The 20,941-nt window shown below is 43.6% G+C and overlaps 1 protein-coding gene across 2 annotated transcripts in view; it reads right to left on the minus strand.

The window, feature by feature from the left end:
• Positions 1–2,288: 2,288 nt before the first annotated feature.
• akap12b (A kinase (PRKA) anchor protein 12b) overlaps positions 2,289–20,941 on the minus strand; it is a 46,018-nt gene continuing 27,365 nt past the window's right edge. The window contains exons 1-3 of one of the 2 annotated variants that reach the window (XM_071516788.1): positions 15,436–15,708; positions 6,185–10,666; positions 2,289–4,915 (exon numbers count right to left, since the gene is read on the minus strand). In XM_071516788.1, coding sequence (XP_071372889.1) covers positions 6,189–10,666; positions 15,436–15,460 — 4,503 coding nt within the window. In that variant the 5' untranslated portion in view covers positions 15,461–15,708 and the 3' untranslated portion in view covers positions 2,289–4,915; positions 6,185–6,188. Of the gene's footprint in view, positions 4,916–6,184; positions 10,667–15,435; positions 15,709–20,941 lie in introns of those variants that run through there. The other variant, XM_071516787.1, reaches the window with a different exon arrangement.

Genomic DNA, 20,941 nt, shown 5'->3' on the forward strand with positions numbered 1-20,941 from the left:
TCATTTTAAATGGCCATGGACCACTCACTTCTCCTAACTGCACCAACAATTGAAACATTTTCCAACAAGAATCTCAAACAGATCAGTGGTTTACAAGCCAAAATAGACTAGTTCCTGCCAATTTGAAGCATACCAGTGTGCATCACTGTCTTGATTCCCCTGTTGCAAACCTGAACTTCATTTTGATTGGGATTGTGATTTATTGAGATAATCATACATCACTTCTGGAGATTAAGTGTTTTCCAAAACCTTATTTGAATGCAGAATTGAACTCAGTGGAGGGACACTTAATATTAAACTGTCTTAGTGTTATTTTTGTTCCTGCCAGTGGAAACAACTGCTACATTATTGTGTTTTTTGCTATAACATTGGACTTGTTTAAATTAAATTAAACATTTAATTTCATTGTGTGATGATAGAGCACATATCTATAAATTGTTTTTGGAGTAAATATGGTCTCTCTAACCTTTCCAATCTACTAGTAAGGTTGCAAAAACCAAAAAGTATTGTACTTGCTCTTACTCATAGGCCTTCCAAATTTCTACATGGCTACTCAGCCTACACAATGAGAGTCTGTTGCAAACTTTGTTAACCTGTATAACCCTTTTGCAGATGAGGTATTATAGTTCATAGTTTTATTAGTATCGCCATTACCTGACACAGCAGTGAGAGCTCACCATCCTGGAGTCCAAATCACAAAGTGCAAAGTGATTTAAAAATACCACAATTTCATAGCATCAGGCTGTTAATTAGGCCACACGTACTACTAATAAATCTATGCATTGTGTGAAATTAATATTTTAAATATAGAGTATTTCTTGAATTTATTGACTGGAGAAATCCAATTGTCTATTAATTGCTCTGTGAAAATATGGAAAAATGCCCATCCCTAGTATGTTTAGTATGCATGTAAGTTGTCTTTTTTTCTTTTTTTTTCTTTTTTTTTTTTTTTTACTCAAGGTCTTTATGTTACTGACCAGCAGTTTAGTTTCATGCAGTCTGCTGTAAAAAATAATTTGCAGTCAAACTGTGTATTAAGTACAGGTTTGTGACAGTGAGGATGATGATCCAATATTCTCCATCTTTGGTGCTCAAAAAGCTCCAATGACTGCAATGCAATGTTTGGCTCCTTGTTATTTGCTAGTTGTTGGGCTAGATGGCGCCATTTCTCTTCAGCATCCACTAATATTGTCTACTCAGGTTTGGATAAGAGGGAAAGACAACATCAAAATGGAAGTGAACTTTGGTATCTGTACTAGCGGGATCTTCTGCCAATCATATGACCAGCTTTGCCATAAATCAAAATTCCGTCAAATTTAAATTAACTCAAAAAACACAAATGTCTACTTGTTGATATAATCTTGACCGCGTTGATAATGTGTCGTATTGTCAAATGGGGGAAGGATTCTTGTCTGTCTCTTGACTCAAGCCTGTTGTGTTTAGGCATTTTGAAATGCTATACTACTGATGTTCATTTCTCAGAGCTGAATTGATACACATGAATACAGCCAGCTTTATAGGTAAAGTCTGAATCCTTCCTGAGTTCGAGTCTTAATTGTTCTGCAGCCACACCAGTCTTATGTATGAATGGGGGGGTCGATATGTATCTAAACTTCCTTTAGTATCTCAGCAAGATGATATTGTCTATTTTGCCACCTAATGTTAATCAAAATACCAATTTCAGGGCTAGTTGGGAGGAAAAAACCCCAACCCATGATACTTGAGTGCGCACAATGTCCCCAAGCTCCCCAAAGCCGGTTTGACATCTACTGTGATAAATTTCTGTTCTCAGGAACGTGAGTAATTTTCTGTGTAAACAACTTTATGTTTTTTCAATGAAGAATGAACAATAAAAAACAATGTTTTTCATAATTATGGATTGTTTAGTCTTGTCTTTGCCTTATCACATCTTTATTATCTGTTATCATGCAGATTAGTCATCTTTTCCATCAATTTCAGTTTATGTCCATCGAGCCCACAGAGCTGTATATCAGTTTGACAGCAATATACATGGCAGACAGCAGTGAATGTCCTAGGTATGAGAATAACTTAGTTAAAATTTGAAAGTGGTAGTCTGCTTGAAAGTAATTTTTGTTTTGAGTTAGACAATTAGACACTTTGTGTTACTTTCACCGGCTGCATTTGTTCATAATTCAAAAGAGCATCAGGAACAGTTATTCAAGCTGAATGTAAACATTAATCTTTATTTACGTGGTAAACAATGTCTTCATACTGATCGATTTATTATGTATTAAAATAGATTCACGGATAAATAATAAACACAAGAACACATTTTTTCTAACTTTATTGAATGAAATATAGACATGTTTCTGTATCCTTACTATTAACAGCTTGGAAAATATAAAAGACAGAATTAAGACCATGCTACATGTATATTATGCTAAAAGCCTACAGGTTATTTGTTATTATTACAACAATATGAGTTTTAGGTACATAGGTATACAATCTGTACAAATGTTACCAGGTTCACAGTTAAGAGTGTGTTACAAAAAGCTGGGGAGGACTGAAGGTGGGCAGGTGCCCCAACCAAATGTATTACATTAAGCAGCAAGAGCAGTTCTTTATTTTATTCTGTCTTTTTTTTTAAACCTTTTATTTTATTTTACATAAAGCAAGTATTACGGATGTGACACACCCATACTATAATCAAAGTTAAGTGAAGTGGTGACCAGACAGCGGCCTAGACTTCCTCAATCTTTCTCTCGTTTGGTCATACAGCTCAGTGAAATGTAAGCCTGTAGAGTTGCTGGTGTCAGCCACCATATTGACATCTAACGATTATAGGAGCAGTCAAGGTTGTGTCACATGTCAGAATGATTGACAGTGCAGGTTTGCCAAATTTGGTTGGAAATAAAAAAAAAAAAAATACCAGCATAACCCATAGTGAAATATTTGGTATGGCTATAAAATCCCATCCCATCCCAAATACATCTTCCACACTCCCAGTATACATGAAAAAATGCTCACCATCATTCTCCATAAGCGTTGACCTTATAAGTTGGTTAATTAAGTTTGATGAGTGACTCAAAGTGACCGAGTCTGTGTAGGAGTTTTAAGAATTTAATTGGATGCAACTGATGTCTCATCCTGTGATCAGCAGAAAGACAATGTCTCCCTAACTTGATTAGGCTTTTAAATTAAGAGCAAAAGGAGCTTTTGTTTTTGTCTGGTACCATGCAATGTCTGTGCCATTTAAATCCTCAGTCAATCAATGAGTGTGCCTATGTCCTCCCTGGTGCCAGTAAAATGAACCTGAGCTATCATGCTGGGTGAAAAACACATTATAGTGCAGGCCTAGCATCAAATATAAGACTGAACTGTGTATGTCACACTGAACAAAGACCATCACCCCTACTAAAACATACATTTAGTCACATAAGTGTGTACTACTCATAATAGGCAACAGAGGGCGCCGACAGACTTTCTTTCCATCCAGAGCAATACACTGTAGTGACCAAGCTGTTACAGTAAACCTTATTGAAAGACATAAGTCGCACAAAACTTCAAAGGACATGGTCATTAAACATTGTGCACATGACATGCTGTGTAACTGTTTCTGTCAAATGCATGTGCATACCTTGTATAACTCATTCAGTGTCAAATATTGTGATACGCAACTTTTGCACATCATTACCAAATACCTCTCCCACATGATCAAATGATTGTGGAATAATAGTGTTTTATTGTATCTTCACATGAAATTCAGACATACTTTAGTAACAATGCTTTTTCACAGTAAATCAGGCAGTGATTTTTTTTACTTATCTACATAAAGCGTAAAGTATTTTTGGTGGGGTGGATAGTGAGGAAAAGCACAGTGGGACAAGAGAATGAAAATGTCACAAGTCAAACGTGGTGCATTTCTGTTAGATATCATCATACTCCCTGTCCTATCACAGTAAAATTATTGTCTGCAATCAGTGCTATCACACACTGTCATTGGAATCATATCTGTACCATGGTTTAGTTATAATCTCTACAGAATCCTGAAATAATCTCTGAATCTGACTATTAAGGCTGTGATACACTAGGCAACTTTTAAGGCATTTTCCAAAGAGATAAGACTCTCAATACTCAACAGTCTCACATTGGTTATGTGGCAACTTCTTGTTGCCCAGATAAACGTCATTGTATATTTTTCTCTGCGTCTCACTTTAAATTGACTGCCATGATGTTGCTCAAAAAAATGCCTGCTGTATCACAGCCTTTATATGGGAATTTAAAAGAGGCAACAAATTCCATACAATAAGAAATAGTAAAAAACAAAACAAAAGAAAGACTTAGGGGTAGGGGTGAATAAAAGAATACTTAAGATATAAATACAATATACAAGATAACAATCCTCCATCTCTTCACCTGCACACACACTCGCACTCTCTCAAATATACACATTCAACCACTTGCACACACACGTGCACTCACATACACACACATAGACACACACACACTCTCAACCAGGATGCAGAGTCTTGCCAATGTAGCAAGGGCAATGGAAAGTCATTGAGACACTGAACATACATCACATTGATTACAAGCCAGATGGGACGCTTTTGAGGTACGGGACTGTGATGAGATGTGCATGGGAGTGTGCGTGCGTATGTGTGTGTGTGTGTGTGCAGGGCGGTTGGTCTAGCTTTGCCCCTGGTGGGTTGGATATGGCGGTGGGACGTCACTTTTCTGTGACTGGGCTGTTGCTTGCGGGACAGGGGTGGGGGGGCAGGAGAAGGGGGGGAAGGAGAGATGGGTGGAGTTGTAGCTCAGTCACTCAGTCCCTCTGGGCAGGGTGGGGTGGAGCCCAGTCTCAGTGTGTTACCACTTTCTCTCTCTCTCTCCCTCATCACTCACTTCCTGGTCCAGACATTTTGTCTCCCAGGCATCAGTCTTCCATCTTCGCCTGCAGGCACAGAAAGGTAGAGAGGCACAAAAACAAATATTAAGAACATGGCAGGCGGGTATCCTTTCATCTTTGAAAACATGAAACCATCTGAGATTGAGCAAATACAGACCACTAGTAGTTCATACAGTAATTTCTAATAATATGTAAATGGCAGTTGTCTACAAAATGTCCAAAAAAATAGAATCCTGTATATCTTTCATCCCCTACATTATTTTCATCTGTCATTCCCACCTCTAGATTTTGGTTCTCTACTTTCCTGTTTGTTTTTCCTAACCTCCTTCTTCTGTTTGCCCCATTATTCCTTTGCCTCTCCAGGTTTGTTTATATGACTCAGCATATACCAAGTGTGGGAGAGTACTGCTGCACCAGTGCTGCTGTCAGGCTGCTGTAACTCACTAAGCTCCCTCCTGCTCCTCTCTCCCACCTAATATTCCTCTCTTGTCTCTCCTCTCCTCTTCTCTGCTGCAGAGCTGTGTTACTGCTTATTAAATGTTAAACTGAGCTACGCCTAATTGTTCCCTCCTCTCCCCATTGGATAGGTCAGATAACATCCAGTTTGAATATGATATACATTACACAGTATGACAACATCTACAGACAGTGCAAATAAAATACTGTTGCATATCAAAAACCAGCTGGACTATATGTATTATAAATATAATTCAGTCAAAAGACAAAGTACAACTTGAGCTCTTTGAAGCATTGTAATTAAATCTAACAAATGTGTACTCCGACATGGTTTCTTGACTCCATACTGAGCCTCTGATGGAAGGAGATGAGGAGGGAGAGGAGGAATCATAATCAGTCTTTCAGCACAAGTTCATCTGCCCCTCACACACCGCTTCCCTTTAAGACCCCGGCCTACAAAGCAGGGGTCAACGGCGGCATTCCTGCTTTGATATCAAAGGTCCCCTGGTTACTCGTAGACCGAACAAAAGCTTTTTCATCTGGTCAGCGGGCAAATCCCCTCCCCTATCCCCTAATAAAAGTAGGGCCCATTGATGTTTTAAAAAAGCCACCATGAGAAGATTGTGTGATAGGCTAACAAAGGAATTTTGAAAATAACCCTTTTTCATCTTTCACTGTTCCATCACTATTTCCATGAAAGATTGAAAAGAATACCTTTGAAAAAATGTTACCTTATTAACTGATAAATGAGGACATTCGATTTTTCGAATGAGCTACATTTGGATTCTTGAGCATATACATAATAGTGTTATCTTAAACATTCAAACATTTATCAATGTAGTCAGATCACAGTCTCACCTGCTCATGATGCTGCTGTGATCTCTGTGGAGACAGGCTCAATCTCCTTCACTGCCTCCTCGATCACCTCAATCACCTGCGCCATCACTTCTGCACACTTCCCCGACGCTGCTTTCTCTGTCTCTGCCGGGCTGGCAGCTGTCTCGGCGTCTGGGGCTGCTTGGCTGGGAGCAGCAACCTCCGTTGACGCTATCGTTTGAGGCTCTTCCAACAGCGTTGGGAGGCTGTCTGACACTGGTGTCTGACTTGCCGGGCTGTCAGCTTTCATGTCGGTGGCTTTGGCTGGTGCCACACTGTTCACTGGACCGTTGCTGTCAAACTCCATCACAGCCTCTTCTTCCACTGACGGATCCTCAATCACTTGTGCTATCTGCAGGACCACCTGGACTGGCATATGGATCGCAGGTGTTTTCTCTTTTTTCTCCTCTGAAGGGGCCTCTGACTTGGTGGTTGCCTCTAATTGTGGTTTTACTTCCACCATCTGTGCTGGTACAACTTCCTGAGTTACTGTTTCCTCTTTGCTCTGTTCCTCCTTGACCTCTTCAAGCTCTCCACCTGTCTGACCCTCTGTCTTCAGTTCTACCACTTCTTCCACTACAACAATCTCTTCACTTGCTTTTACCTCCACAGCTTGCTTCAATCCCTCTTCTGGTTTCTTCTCCTTCTCCATGGGGGCATCAAGGCTCTCTATGACTTCCACTGGAAATGTGTCAATGACCTGGATGGCAGCATGGAATATTTGGGATGACTTTGGCACCTTGGCTGTTGGTGCTGGTGTTTCACAGATGACAGCAACAGGGGTGTCAATGATAACAGGCTTCTCTGTTTCTATCTCAATCTCTTTTTCTGTTTTTGCCACTGCCTGGACTGGTTCTGGGATGTTGGTTGTGGGGGTGATAGGAGTTTTGGGTTCAGGCTTGTCTTCTGACATTTTATCCATGGCATTCTGGATGACAGCCTGGGCAATGACCATGCTCTGCTCCTCAATGGCATTAGCCTGCTCCCCCTCTTCCTTGACATCCTTCATCTCCTCACTGGCTTGCTCAGTGACAGCACTGACCTCTGACTCAGCTGCTACAATGCTAGTGTCCACCACAGCCACTGATACCACTGTATCCTCTGCCACCACTGTATCCTCTGCCACCACTGTATCCTCTGCCACCACTGTATCCTCCACCACCACCGTATCCTCCACCACCACTGTATCCTTGGTTTCCTGCACTTGGATTGGTTCATCATCAACAGGCTCTGAAACCTTTTCCATCACCACCTTCTCTGAATTTGCCACTTGTGCAGCCTCCTCATGGAATGGGGCAACAAGAATTGTGGTTTCCTTGATAATGGCAACCTCCTCGGCAGATACCACTACAGGGATTTCTGGCTCGGTCTCCTTTGTGATGGTGTTCATTGTGGTCTCACACAGGGTGGAGATTATCTCTTGGGACACAGCCTGAACCATCTCGTTTATTGGAGTAATCTCTTCAGTGGCAACAAGCTGCTCCATGACCAATTCCTTTTCCTTGGTTTCCACTGCTGGTTCAGTGACTTCTACGCTCTCAGTGTAGACAAGTCCTTCAAAGGTTGGTGTGATAGGGTTTACCATTACAGCTTTAGGAGAGTTCTCACTCACCTCGGTGGGCTGAACCATTTCAGACTCCTCCAGAAGACTGCTGACAATGGCAACCTTCTCGATTTCAGGTTCATGGCCTTCACTGGCAGTTTGAACTTCAATTTTATTCACTTTTTCAAGAGCAGGTTCAAGCTCAGTGGTTTCCACTTGGTGCACTTGGGCCTCAAGCACTGCGTCTTCTGTGGCAATCGCATCCTCAGTATTTGCTGGCTTGTCCTCCACTGAAATCTCTGCACACAGAGCATCACTGATCACAGCCACACACTCTGCAATGGGCATCACAGGCTTCTCTAGAGCCACTTTGGCAATCTCCTTGGTCCCTAGGCCAGTGCAGATGGCCATGGCCTCATCATGACTGTGTGGCTCTAAGATTGTATTTGTCTTGGACTCAGCATGCTCAACTGGTGGTTCATATTCTGTTTCAGCATTGGCTGCCTCTATTGGTACGTCTTCAACAGTCACAGATGTCTGGCAAGGAATCTCACTGACTTGGTCCACCAAACCCTCCAGAACCATCTTTCTGGTCTCTGACTGGGGGCCCTGAGGAACAGGGGTGGATTCTGCAGTTGGAGCTGGGACAACAGGTTTCACTTCGGCTGTGGACAGTCTTCGCCCACTGCGCCCCTTGCCCAGAGCTTCAGGGGACAACATGGGCTGGTCCTCAATATCATCCTCTGCAATGGTGGTGTCAGCAGACTTTGGTGTGGCAGCGTTTTCTGCCTCCTCTGGGATGTCACTCAGCTGATCGTGTTTATCATCAACATCTTCTACAGTGGCTGGGATCCATGAAGGGGACCTGTCTTCAGCGGACACTATAATCTGGACAGTTGCTGGCACTGCTGGTTCCTCCTGTTCAGCCTCAGCTTGCTCAGTGTCATACTCGGAGAGAGGAACCACAGCTGGGGTGTCGGAGTCCTCCTCACCTGAGCCCATTTCAGTGGAGACTTGCTTTTCAGCCTTCTTCTTCCTGCGTCCAGGGAACAATTTTCTCAAAGAGAATGAGGACTCCTCTTTTGGCACTTCACTGTCGGACAGGACTTGGTCTGGTGTCTCCTCGGTCTTCTCCTCAACTTTGGCCTTATTCTTTAACGTAACGAAGCGTTTAAGTGTGTCCCAGGTAGACTCTCTCTCAGGGGGGCTGCTTAAAGGCTCAGGGGAAGAAACCCCTTCACCTTCAGTCTCAGCCTCTTGGGAGGAAACAACAGAGGCCTCGATGGTATTGCCCTCCTGCTCCCCTTCTACTGCTGCTGATGCGACTTCCTCTTCAATCTTGGTCTCGTCATCATCAGAGTCAGAGGTCCTCCTAGTCCTCTTTTTGGCTCCACCCATGCACATTAGAGCCTCCCAGGAAACAGAGGTGTCCATTTTCTTTCTGGGCTCCTCAGTGCTGCTAACCAGTTTCTCAGTATTTTCAGTCTTTGGGTCTTCCTCTGTTGGCTTATCCTCTTTAGCCTCCTCCTCACTGCACTTATCTGTGAACACAGCACTCTCGGTAGAGGACAGGGTGGCTGACTTCACTGGTTTCTCGCCTGTGGCTTCATCTTCACTCTCAGAAGACCTCTTTACACGCTTCTTGGGTGTCACCAGTTTCTTGAAGGAGGACCAGGCAATGATGCCCTCTTTCTTCTTCTCCCCATCAGAGGTGACTTCTCCTTCAGCCTCTTGGCCAGTCTGGATGGCCTCCACACCAATAACATGCTCCCCTGAATCCTCTGGAGACGAGGCCCCGCTCTCGGGTTTTGGACCCTCTGCTGACTCAGTGGAGGATTGAAGTTGTTCAGCTGCCTGTTCTCCAGACTCGGTCAGCTTGACCTCGGCATCTTTTTTGCTCTTCTGTTTCTTGGTGGAGAGCTTCTTCAGGCCTGCTCCGGTGAAAAGCTTCTTCAGTGGGCTTCCCTGGGCCTTGGCCTTTTCCTGGGATGACAGCAGCTCAGCCTCGGAGGTCACCTCCACTGGGGCCTTTTCTTCCTCTGCAGTACCATCTGCCTTTTCCTCTTCTGGTTTGGTCTCTTCAGTAGTATCTGCTGCAGGAGCTGGGGTTTCCACAGTGACCTCAGGCTCTGGGGTAGGCTCTGATTTTTCCTCCTCAGGAGTCGTAGCTGGTGGCTCCTCCTTGGACTCTTGCTCTACATCAACCTTCACCTCTTTTTCTCCCACTGCATCAGCAGTCTCCTCTGCCTTAGTTGTCTCCTCCTCAATAGCTGCTTCCTTCTCTTCCTCCTCTTTGGATTTCTTGACGCTGGCCTTCTTTCGCAGGTTAGAGAAGAGTCCTCCTGTGAAGAGCTTCCTGAAGGGGGACTGTGTGACCTCCTGAGATGGTGGGCTGGTCTCACATTCTTTCTCAGCTCCTTCCTCCTTGGCTTCTTCATCAATAGCTTCAGCTGCAGTACCTTCTGCTGGGACTTCAGTGATTGCAGCCTCATCAGTGTCCTTAATGACATCAGCCTCGGTGGTAGATGCCATTGTTTCAACCACCTTTTCTCCACTTGTAACCTCCTCAGCAGCGGCAGTCTCCTCCTTAGTATCCTTAGCTGTGTCAGCCTCACTGACCTCCTCTCCTTCCTTATCTTTGACTGTCAGGAGCTTCACAGGATCCTTCTCCTCACTCTTGTCCTTCTTCAGTGTGAACTTAAAGCCCACAAAACGGAAGATCTTCTTGAAGCCCACTTCATTGGCTTCATCAGGTTTCTCCTCATCAGCCTTCTCCTCAACAGTGGAGATGTCGTTGGCATCAGGAGACTCCTTCTCCACTTGCTCTCCATTCACCTGAGGAGCCACTTCATCCTGGATGGTGTCCATGGTCTCAGGAGCCTCCTCCTTCTGAGTCACAGACATGCTGTCTGGCTGGCCAACTGAAATAACAGGAAAATAATTCTCAGTTAGATATTGATCAATTTTCCTACTTCTCTCCTAAACTGAAAAATCACTAAAAATATACCCACAATATAGTATAAATACAATGTTGCCACCAGGGATATGGTCAACTCACTTTCAATTTAATAATTCAGGGAATCATATTAAAAATTTAATTGAACGAATTCACGTCAATTGAGAACAACAATGTTCTCAAATCCAATCTATTGATAACTGAGAATGAACACGATCATTGCAATATGAAATGCTGTTTCAAATTATTGAAACAGCATTGAATTTGAGTGAATTGAAAGGGAATTGACACCAACCCTAGTTTTTGTGGAGGTATTCCCAACACAAATTCTCTTACGCACAGATATGGAAAATAAACATGACATGCAAAATAAAATACTCTGTGATAAAAAAAAAAAGGAGAGACTCCATTCAAAACAAAGGCAAGACTTAGATCATCAGTGATGGCATCATTGCCATCTGAAGATAATCAGAACTGTTGTGCAAACGTAATTGCTGAGATCCTGACCCCCTGAGTTGATTTGATCAAGCATATGACTACTTAATTGCAATCAGATTGAAATTTGCTCAAGCTAGTCCTTTCCTATGTAAACATGCCAAAGAAATACAAGTGTAGGCATCAACACAAATGAACAACAACCCCTGAAGGAGGCCTCACAGAAAATTTTGCACAATGAAAGTAATTCTATTCTATTGCCAATGTGTGTACTATAACAGTCCCAAAGCACAATTGTGAGCCACAAAACCACAACACAAACTCACAACAAGGTTGCATTGTGAACCACTTAGCTTTGGTAGTAACTTCATTCAATGGCTGAGCTACATCACTTTATCTATACACACTGCACACATAGACACACACTAACACACACAGATACATACAGTATGATGCCTGAAATTCCTGACATGTCTATCTGTGTTTTGACAGGAGGAGGTGTAGGGGGATAATGAGTTCCCAGTTTCTATAGTTTTTTTCTTTTTTCTCTTTCTCTTTCCTGACACCTCACTACAGATGGGAAAACCTCACATCTGGTACCATTGGAGTCTCAAAACAAATTCCCGGCATTTTTAATGCCTGGATATCAGCTTACCTGGATACACACACAGGCAAGAGGTAAGACAGAGACATAAACACACTCTTAACCATGCACACATGCTCATATCCTGAATACACTGAGGAAACCCCCCCCTTGTCTTTGCCTCTGTCAATAATATCACACAGACACACACACACCACCATCCACCCCATCCCACTCACAAACATAAACACAACACTAATATACATCACAACATTTCATCATGAAAATCAAGGCAATTGATCACACTTCCCATTGTCATTGTGTTGTGGAATAACCTGTGGAAAATTGCACTCCATTCCTAAATACATTTCTGCATCTGTGAAAGATGATAGTGTTTTGTCTCACAAAAATGTAATGCTATGTGCCACAATCTGTCCACATCCTTTTGCTAAATTATAGACATGAAGCTTCAATCGGTAGCCCAGCATTCCTAGAATATCATGGCTGTGAAAAGAGGAACAACCCTGTCTTATTCATGGGTTAAAATAACACGCCTGACCAGTGGCGTGAAACCATGCACCAAACACTGCAGCGTCTCACCCTAAATTTGTATGACACAATACAGTGCCTTCATACACTCATTGTTAGTGGGGGTACGCCCATATCTTATGTATGGATTTGACAAAAGGAATGTGAGCTATGCTGCACACTGCAAGTTTGGGTAAATTATTTTAGGACGTTCTAAACATAAGCGGGATTTAAATGGCATGGGACCTCAAGAAAGAATGTTTATTTGTTTTTCACTTCAACAGTGTCTCTGCGCGATTCTAACTAACAATATGGGCCTCTGCCCCTCCTTCATATAAGTCCCAATCCCCTTGACCCAAATTCCACCACAGCAGGATGGATGAGGACCCACCCCCTTCCCAAGGCACACACATGCAAACACAATAGCCTTCTAACCCTCTCTGGCCTCAGAAAATAAAGGAGGGGGGGTGGTCAACATTTCTATTATCTAGAAACATCATAGTGGAAGGAAGTTAGTAAATCTATAAGAAGCAAAGTCTCAAAAGGCTCCTCAAAAGAGTAGCCAGACTTACATCAACATAGATACAGATTGGCCTTGGCATTAGTAGAAGAGGGCGCAATTTGTAAAGTAACGCTTCCATAGTTGTGGATGTGTGTGTTTGGACGTGAATGTGGGGTGCTGGGTGGGGGGGGGGGTCTCTCACATAGTTGTTATTGTTAGGGTAGTTGTTACATTGTCAAACCACACTATTGTTAAGCAAGCACGTCAAGACAGGAAGGACCACAAAGATCATATATAAACAAGTAAGCAAGCAACCGACCATCTAATATGAAACCTAAGCTCTAAATCGGTTGATGGAGAACACAGCTCAGCCACGTCTCCGCAGCAAATCACTGTTAATGTATGTAATTACACCAGCTCCTCATATGGATAAACAAGTGGGGGGGGGGGGGGGGGTCAGACTGTTAGTGGGCCAGACAAGGCCACAGATAATAAAACAGGAACCATGTTGATTTAACAGAGCACCGGCATCTCCCCCGTCTTTTTGATCTTTGTTTTCCGGCCCCAACTTTTTTTTTACAGGCACACAACTGTGAACTCCTCTAGACTGGTTTGGTTTGGCTGGGTAAGGGGCTGAGGGCTAGGGGGGGTCTCAAGGGGTAAGAGTAAATGGTGTGTGTGTGTGTGCATTTTGAGTAACGACTGTACCAGGAGGAATGTGAGTGTGAGGGGTGAGGAGGGGACAGTGAGGAGATGAAGGGACAGGGAGGGGTGGGGGGTTAGGGGGGATGGGGGTGCCTGCCCTGGGGCTGAAGGTCTAACTCAGTTAGAGGGTGTTACAGATCTCTGGCACACACACACTCATAGTTTAAATGCTTCTCTCTGCTGGAGACAGGCTTTGGTTGTGTGTGACTATGAGTGTGTGTGGTAAGGCAATGCTCTCATATTAAATAGCATCTCTGCAGCCAAAAAACAATTGTTGTAAATCTATCATTACTCCCCAGTGTCTCCTGTGAGATGAGGAATCTGATAGCCTTTCTGTTGTGGTACAGAGACGTGAGTACTACTATGTGTTTGTGTGTGTGTTGGGGGGGGGGGAGTGGTGTCTTGGTAGCTTGTGGAAAAGAACGATGGATGGGGGGCAGGGACAGAGTAGCGGTCGGAAGCCTGAATGGCAGCCATTCTTCCTGGACACTATTTACAAACTTTGCCACCCAAACGTATGCAAATCCTTGTTATAATTACTATAGTCTGGAGCAGAAAACCACTGAACAAAAGAAGTCAGTTAAAAAAAAAGAGGCCATGGAGACGGAGTAACCCCCTCCCACCACCCTGACTCCCCCACCCCCCACCCCCCGGGAAGACTAGATGGAGCCCAACAGCTCCTCTCTGTGTGAAAGGTGTGGTCACACTGTCTCCGAAGGCCCCTGGACGTCACCAGTCACCATCACCCACTGTTCTACCATTTGCCTCTTCTTCCCTTATCTTGTCCACATCCAGCCGAAGTGACTGTATGCTGCATTAGCTCACATGCACAATATAGAAAACGCAAATGTTCATCTATTAATATCAATGTTTTGGCATTCCGTGCATGTGCAGAACCAAAACCTGTGAGGTCACCCATGAAGCAAAACATTCCAGCCCTGCTCCGTCTAAAGCATCACTCTTAGTTATATGGCCCGGAGAAGAATCGGTCTTGGCATGTAATTAATTCCATACGCCCCTTTCTCCTCCCTCCCTATCCTCTGTGGCTAAGCTGAATAACCCCACTGGGAATTAGGATCCCACTTCATCTAATTGAAATATTTCACATGAAGGGACATGTGGAGCAGACCCAGATGGTGACATGGGCTAAAAACGGGCTTTGAAAATATTTCTCCAAATACATCTTCATATATTTCTATCTGGCAGCTGTCCCTGTGTGAAATTCTTTTCCCACCAAGAAGTTATGTGGCTGCATGGGATGCACACATCACAGAGTTTGGGGCAGAAGTTGGTTTGGGCATTGATAGTAGTAGATACAGCTCTATGAATGGTCTTCATTTGGAGTTGAAAAAGTTTTTACTCCAGAGCTACTGGGAAAGGAGGATGTTTTCTATAAAATACCAGCACTTGTAATTATGCAGATTCTATAAAACCACTGGTGATACACCTTAATGATGAATGAATATAGTGCAAAACACACAATACACACTGTTAATCCACTTTCAAATGGGATCAAGAATAATAGAATCAAACAAAAAAATACCCTTAATTTACAAAATAAAGAGTACAAGAGCAGGGAAACTAATACTTATTTTACTTTTTATATTATGAGTTGAAACAGTGACTAAAGCTAAGCCATCTCCAGCTCAAATCACTAGTCCATGCCTGGACAACATCAAACTACAATGCTAACCACACCCTCAGGACAACAATGCCTTTGGCTACACTCTCTCGTAAAGGGAGAAACCATTGCTTTGATGCTCAAGATATCCTGAGTAAATAACTAGAAGTCACACAACAGTTATTAAATATCACGGGTTTCCCTCAATAAATAAAACTTAATTGAGTAATTGATGGTATAGCCACATTATGTGGCCACAACCACTGGAGGCTGAAGTTGAATGAATCTTTTAATTAAAGATAACTAAATCCTTAAATCAATTAAGCAATTAATTAGGCCTAATTAAATCATTGTGCTTACCTGTTAGAGTAATTGTTCCACGCATTGGTAAAACTCCAAAACTCCAACTCCTTTCTCAAAAAAACAAAAAATTACAAAAATAAAATATCAAAAATAGATCCTAAAAAAAATACTTTTAAAATGTTCTACAGTCACGTTTTCCTTTTCTTTATAGAACTTCACTTCTCTGCCTGCACACTCAATAAACTGTATGGGATCTGCTCTAAGCTAAACTGGCTCCCTCTTCTTCACTTGTAAACTCCGTCTGAGGGCCGAGGCAGCGTGTGTGTGTCTCTCTTCCAGTGCTTCTCGGTTGGTATGAGCAGAAAAGTGGGCTACACACACATTTCAACGGACTGACACACATGTCATGTTAGGACCACCCCTTGCCTCCCTCTTCCTCCCACCTCCTCTCCTTTCTTCAGCTGTTCTGAATGAGCACACCCCCCCCCCCCTCCCCAACCCCCCCCCCCCCTCCTCTTCCTTATCCGCTGACCCTCCCTCTGACCACTCTCCCTCTCCTTCAGCGCCCCCGGTCCGGGATGACTGGACCTCATCATGTGATCTTTCAGGGAAGCAACCTCGCTTGTCTCACCCCCCCACTCCAACCTTCCCCACCATTGTGTGTGTTCAAACTCCATGTAAACCCCCCCCCCACCCCACCCAACCCCCATCCTGCTACACACATACAAACTCAAACACACACTGGCTTGGGGTGTAAGGGCTTTTTTGGGGGGAAGGGGGGGATCTACAGTCTCTGGTCTCCCTCTCTCACCCTAATACCCATGTGTCCTCAAAAGACAGTTTCAGAGAAAAGAGACTGGGAAACGGTTTTGCCCCCCCCCCCCCTTCTCTCTCTCTCTTTGCTCCCCACTCCCTCTCTCAGGAGGCAACAAGGCTCTCCCCCATATCTCATGGCTCATGTCACTAGTCATGCAGAGGAATGTTGACAGAGGCAAACTGCGGAGGGAATGCACAAGTTGAGACGCCAGCAGGAGTACGTCTTTTTTCAAGGCCTTTTGGACCCTCCATTCATTTCTAATGGGAGATGACTGTTTTCCTGCTTTTTTGTATTGCTGACCCTGGTTCTTTGAAGAGGAGATGGGGAGAATAGCCATGACTCACTCTCCAGTTCAAAACTCTGAAAACACGGCCTTGTTTGAGGCAAAGTTCACACAGAGGGGGACAAACCATGGAAGGGGGTGCCCACGAGTTACCGCCTGCCCCCTGTGAATGTTAATAGGCCCTTCTCAATTAAGTCAATACAGACACATTTAATTCAGCTTTTGTCTGAGAGGGGTGGGGGGGGGACTTGGAGGAATGCAGATAAATCCACAGGTAAACACAAGCATAATCAGATCTGTCACACTTCTGCATTGTCCCAGAGGAATGTGTGAATTCCATCTGGAATGTTCCCAAATGGGTGATAACAGCGGTAATCAAGTGCTGTCTGAAAGCCCCCTCTCCCACAGTGTGTATGTGTGTGCTTTGAGATGGAGGCACAGTATTCACATGAGGGCAAATACACCCAAAACAACTCATTCATCTAGTGAAGTGTCAGCTTCAAAAGTTTGGTGCGCATAAAACATTCAACACGGCACTATTTCTGTGTGACTTCATATTGCTTCTAAGGTTACCTGGAGCTTTTAAAGTTGCGGTTTCCCTCACTTCCAAGGTGCATACAAACAAGCTTATTAAGAGCCGTAAATCCAACCAAGTCAAAGCAACCAAAGCTTTAAAAGAGGATTGCTCTGGGGCAAAACAATGGGTCGAGTGGGGAGTCTGTTTCAACTTAATTAAAAACAAATTATCTTATTTTCTCCTCATCCCACTCCACTTCCTGTGCGTTTCTTCAGCTTCACTGAATTGAGAGTCATGAATACCAAGGTCTATAGCCATGAATGGAAGGCTTCATGGTTCTCATCAGGGCTGGCTAGGGTGAGAAAAGAGAGAAGAGCGGGGGGAAGGGAGGAAGACAACACTATCATGAATTCCTCTGTGGCAGGATAGATTTGTTTCAGGGAGACATTCCAAGGGGAATATGAAATTAACGTTTATAGCATTAAGGGAGAAACCGCTCGCTTTGTTTAACCCGAAGCAGCACACATCAGGGTACACAGGAGTCCATTCTCTGGTCTAAATAATATTAACATGGTGTTTTGATTCTATTTCTAAGTATAGATATATTTATTCTATTTCTATTTCTAAGAACTACATTCAGTCCATTTGTAAATGAAGTAGGTCACAGCAGATTTAGTATTGTTCCCACTGAAAATGACACAGTGAAATCCTATGGAGATGCTGTGAGAGACTGTTTTCACTTCATCACAGTGATTCACGTGGTTCTGACTCACCAGTGAGGCTTTCTGTTATTGCAGTGACTAAGTTGGTTGGCATTTCTCCACTATAATACCTGTGCCATGTAGCACCACAACTAATGTGATAGTTACATTATGCTGAGTGGACAGTGAGTCAAACAGAGGGGAATTTGGACTTTGATGATAGAATACCTCTGTTCATCTCCCCCCCCCCCTCCGGTGCTTCCTTCATATGAGTCATCCAAACAGTCACATTCCTGGACTTCCATACATACTGAAACATTTTAATTGCAGACACACACCCCGGTTCCGGCTACGCTGAGTAGTACGGGAAGTATTGTCATAAAGAATCCATAGATATTCATCTTGTTTGTGCGGTTGACACATTCATCACATAAATATTTTGGTTTATTTACCCCTTTTTTCTTCTTCTTTTTGGGGTCAGTGCTAATTTCATTCAGACACCCAATGAATGGAAGTGCATTTTGTAATTAAATTGCAATTATGTTAAGTTAGGATAACACAGGGTGCAGGCAGACACTGGGACGGGGTGACGCCCCACATATCTCCAGAATCAGAAAACGTGCCTGTATTCAGGAATGTTTGAGGAGGGGTCTTGAATGCGAGGGTGGGGGGGGCTTGTGGGGCGCTGGGCGGAGGGGCTTTGTAGCCTGTAAAGAAGTGCATGACATCATCGGACACCATAGAAGAAACAGCCTCCTGCTCCGAGAATTCCAAGAACTGGATAGGATGATGTTGAAATAATTGGAGGAAAAGGAAACAAGGGCTTTGAGTGTGTGCGTGTGTGTGTGTGTTTGTGTGTGAAACTGCACCGAGATCAGAGAGAAATTTCACTCAATGCCTCTCCTTTCTTCTTTCCACTTTTTTCCTTCTCTCTCTGCACCTTTTTTTTTTCTCCACTTTCACGCTCTCTTGTCTTGATCTCCCCAATCCACACTCCGGTTTTCTTTAATCCTTCTCCCTCTCCAGCACTTTCCCTTCTCTTTTTTTCTATCCGCTTGAAGCCCCTACCCCCCGCCCCCCACCCATCCCGCCACCCCTCGTCCTGTATGTGTGTGGGCCGGAGGGATGGATAAGAATGTCGGACAGGAAACGTAGTCAGGCCTTGACATCACCATTTCCTCTTCCTCTTGCCTGTTTCCTCGAGTTACATTACGTCCCGTACTACACCAGTCTGTCCCGCAACCTTTCCGCCTTTTCACCCTTTCTAATTGAGAATGAGTGTGTGTGTGTGTGTGTTTTACTGTAAGGAGTGAGTGTTACAAATGCCAGTTACGGGACATAGCGTGATGAGATGAACATTACATAGTAGTGACGTCTGGATTTCGGGGCATATCATGAACATCTTTTGCTTTGCCCTTTGCCTTGCTGTAAACAAGGGTGGGATCATACTGTATGTACAGCTTTCGACACAGAGAGAGGGGGCGTAGGCTCCATAAAATCAGTTATCGTGTTATCTGGCACACAATTCTCAACAATTAAATTTGAGATCACATATGGGTGCCATAGTCATGCTGGCAAGGACTGCGGCTTCCTTTAGGCCAGTGATTCTCAACCTTTTTCACATCAAGGACCCCAAATGTAGTCCACATTAGGGCCACAGACACCCATTTGATGACATTTTGTCTCTCGGACCCAAATCTGAGAATATTTTTATTGCTAGACGTGATTTTGTCCAGAATTCCATGACTATCTGTATTGTAGGTTGAGAGATGTGAAACTAGTGCAACTATGATCACAATTCTTCTATATACTCTAATTGTGTTAACTTCTTGTAAATGAAATAATGCTGAAGTTTAACAATTCATCAATTTGCCTGGGACCTTCTGGAACCCCCTCAAGGACCCCTGGTGGTCCCTGGACCCCATGTTGAGAACCACTGCTCTAGGCAGCCGCACTGCTACCCACCACGCCAAATGAAAAGGCCGCTTTTGATTTGGGTGAAGGATAGCATTTGTTCCTGAGGAATACTTTTAAACGATTTCGTAAACTGTCACATTTGTTGACGCTTTTTTCTGCATTCCTAAGATATTCGCATCAGTGTCCATTCCTGCTGTTGTCATGCCCCCTCTTTTAATCCGATACAGACTGGATTGTGAAAGTAAGGAAGTGAAGGTCTGCAGCACCCTTTCTGGAGCTTAAGCAGGACCTTGGAAATGGTCCGCATTTACAAATGAGTGAAAAGGTACGGAGATGAAGGAACAGGACTTATCTGCTCGTCAGCTAAACATATCAATAAACGAGCCCGTCTGACAAGGCTGCAATCTCTGTTGTGTTTCTATTGTTTGAGTGCGTATATTCAAAGGCAGCCTAACCAGCAACTTTGTACAAACCCACATTTAGCTTAAGTGTTCCAAATAGTCAAAAGATGTTGACAATGCAAAGATAGGAGGGGGGTACAATGCCCAGTCCAAATCTCTTTCGCACACCCTGAAAGTGGCTCACTCTGCAAACCATTGCGCCATTTCCCCTTCAAGCCCCCCTCTGCTTTAGCCAGACGACTCCCACTCCGACCCAGCTGTACTGCATGAGAACTTGCCAAAAAATTTCCTCACAACTGCTCTTATCCTTCCATGCTCTTCCTCGCCGCCCATCAATCTGGCTCACCTCCGTCTCATGCATGGCCCTGCTGCTTAGCATTAGAGTTTGGCAAAGGTCCATCAATTCGTAGTTGAACTACGCTGCAAAAAATGTTCACTGTAACAAGTAATTTAGTGTCAATTGAGTCTGAAAATCTTAAATGTGAAAAGTGAAAGATGTGGGTGAGGTAATTCCACTTGTTTCCCATACAGTTTCACTTGTTTCAGGACTTTTCTAGAAACAAATGTCAATGTCTTGAAACAGGGCAGAATCAAGAAAGAAAGAAATCAAGAAATCGACACTTGAGTCAACAAAATTCTTGAAACAAGTTGACAAGTTGAAAACAAGTGAAATAATCTCACCTCATCAGCAGATTTTCGGCTTTTCGAAACATAAAATTAGACTCAACACTAGATAAAATGACATTAATACGGATACTTTTTGCAGTGTAACAGGGGCCATAATGCTATTAAAGGAGGAGGAGAAGGAGGGGTACAGTCACATTCCTGGTCCATTCTCTCAATCCTCCATGTGCCTGGGGGAGGTTAGGGGTTGAGGAGGGAGATTAGGTTCCCTGATGCCGGGAAAGATGAGAGAGCAGTGCCTGG

This window comes from Centroberyx affinis, unplaced genomic scaffold, assembly GCF_046629955.1.
Source record: "Centroberyx affinis isolate AG114_WGS23_722 - 3 ecotype Tasmania unplaced genomic scaffold, CSIRO-AGI_Caff_v1 ptg000431l_1, whole genome shotgun sequence".
Taxonomy (NCBI): domain Eukaryota; kingdom Metazoa; phylum Chordata; class Actinopteri; order Beryciformes; family Berycidae; genus Centroberyx; species Centroberyx affinis.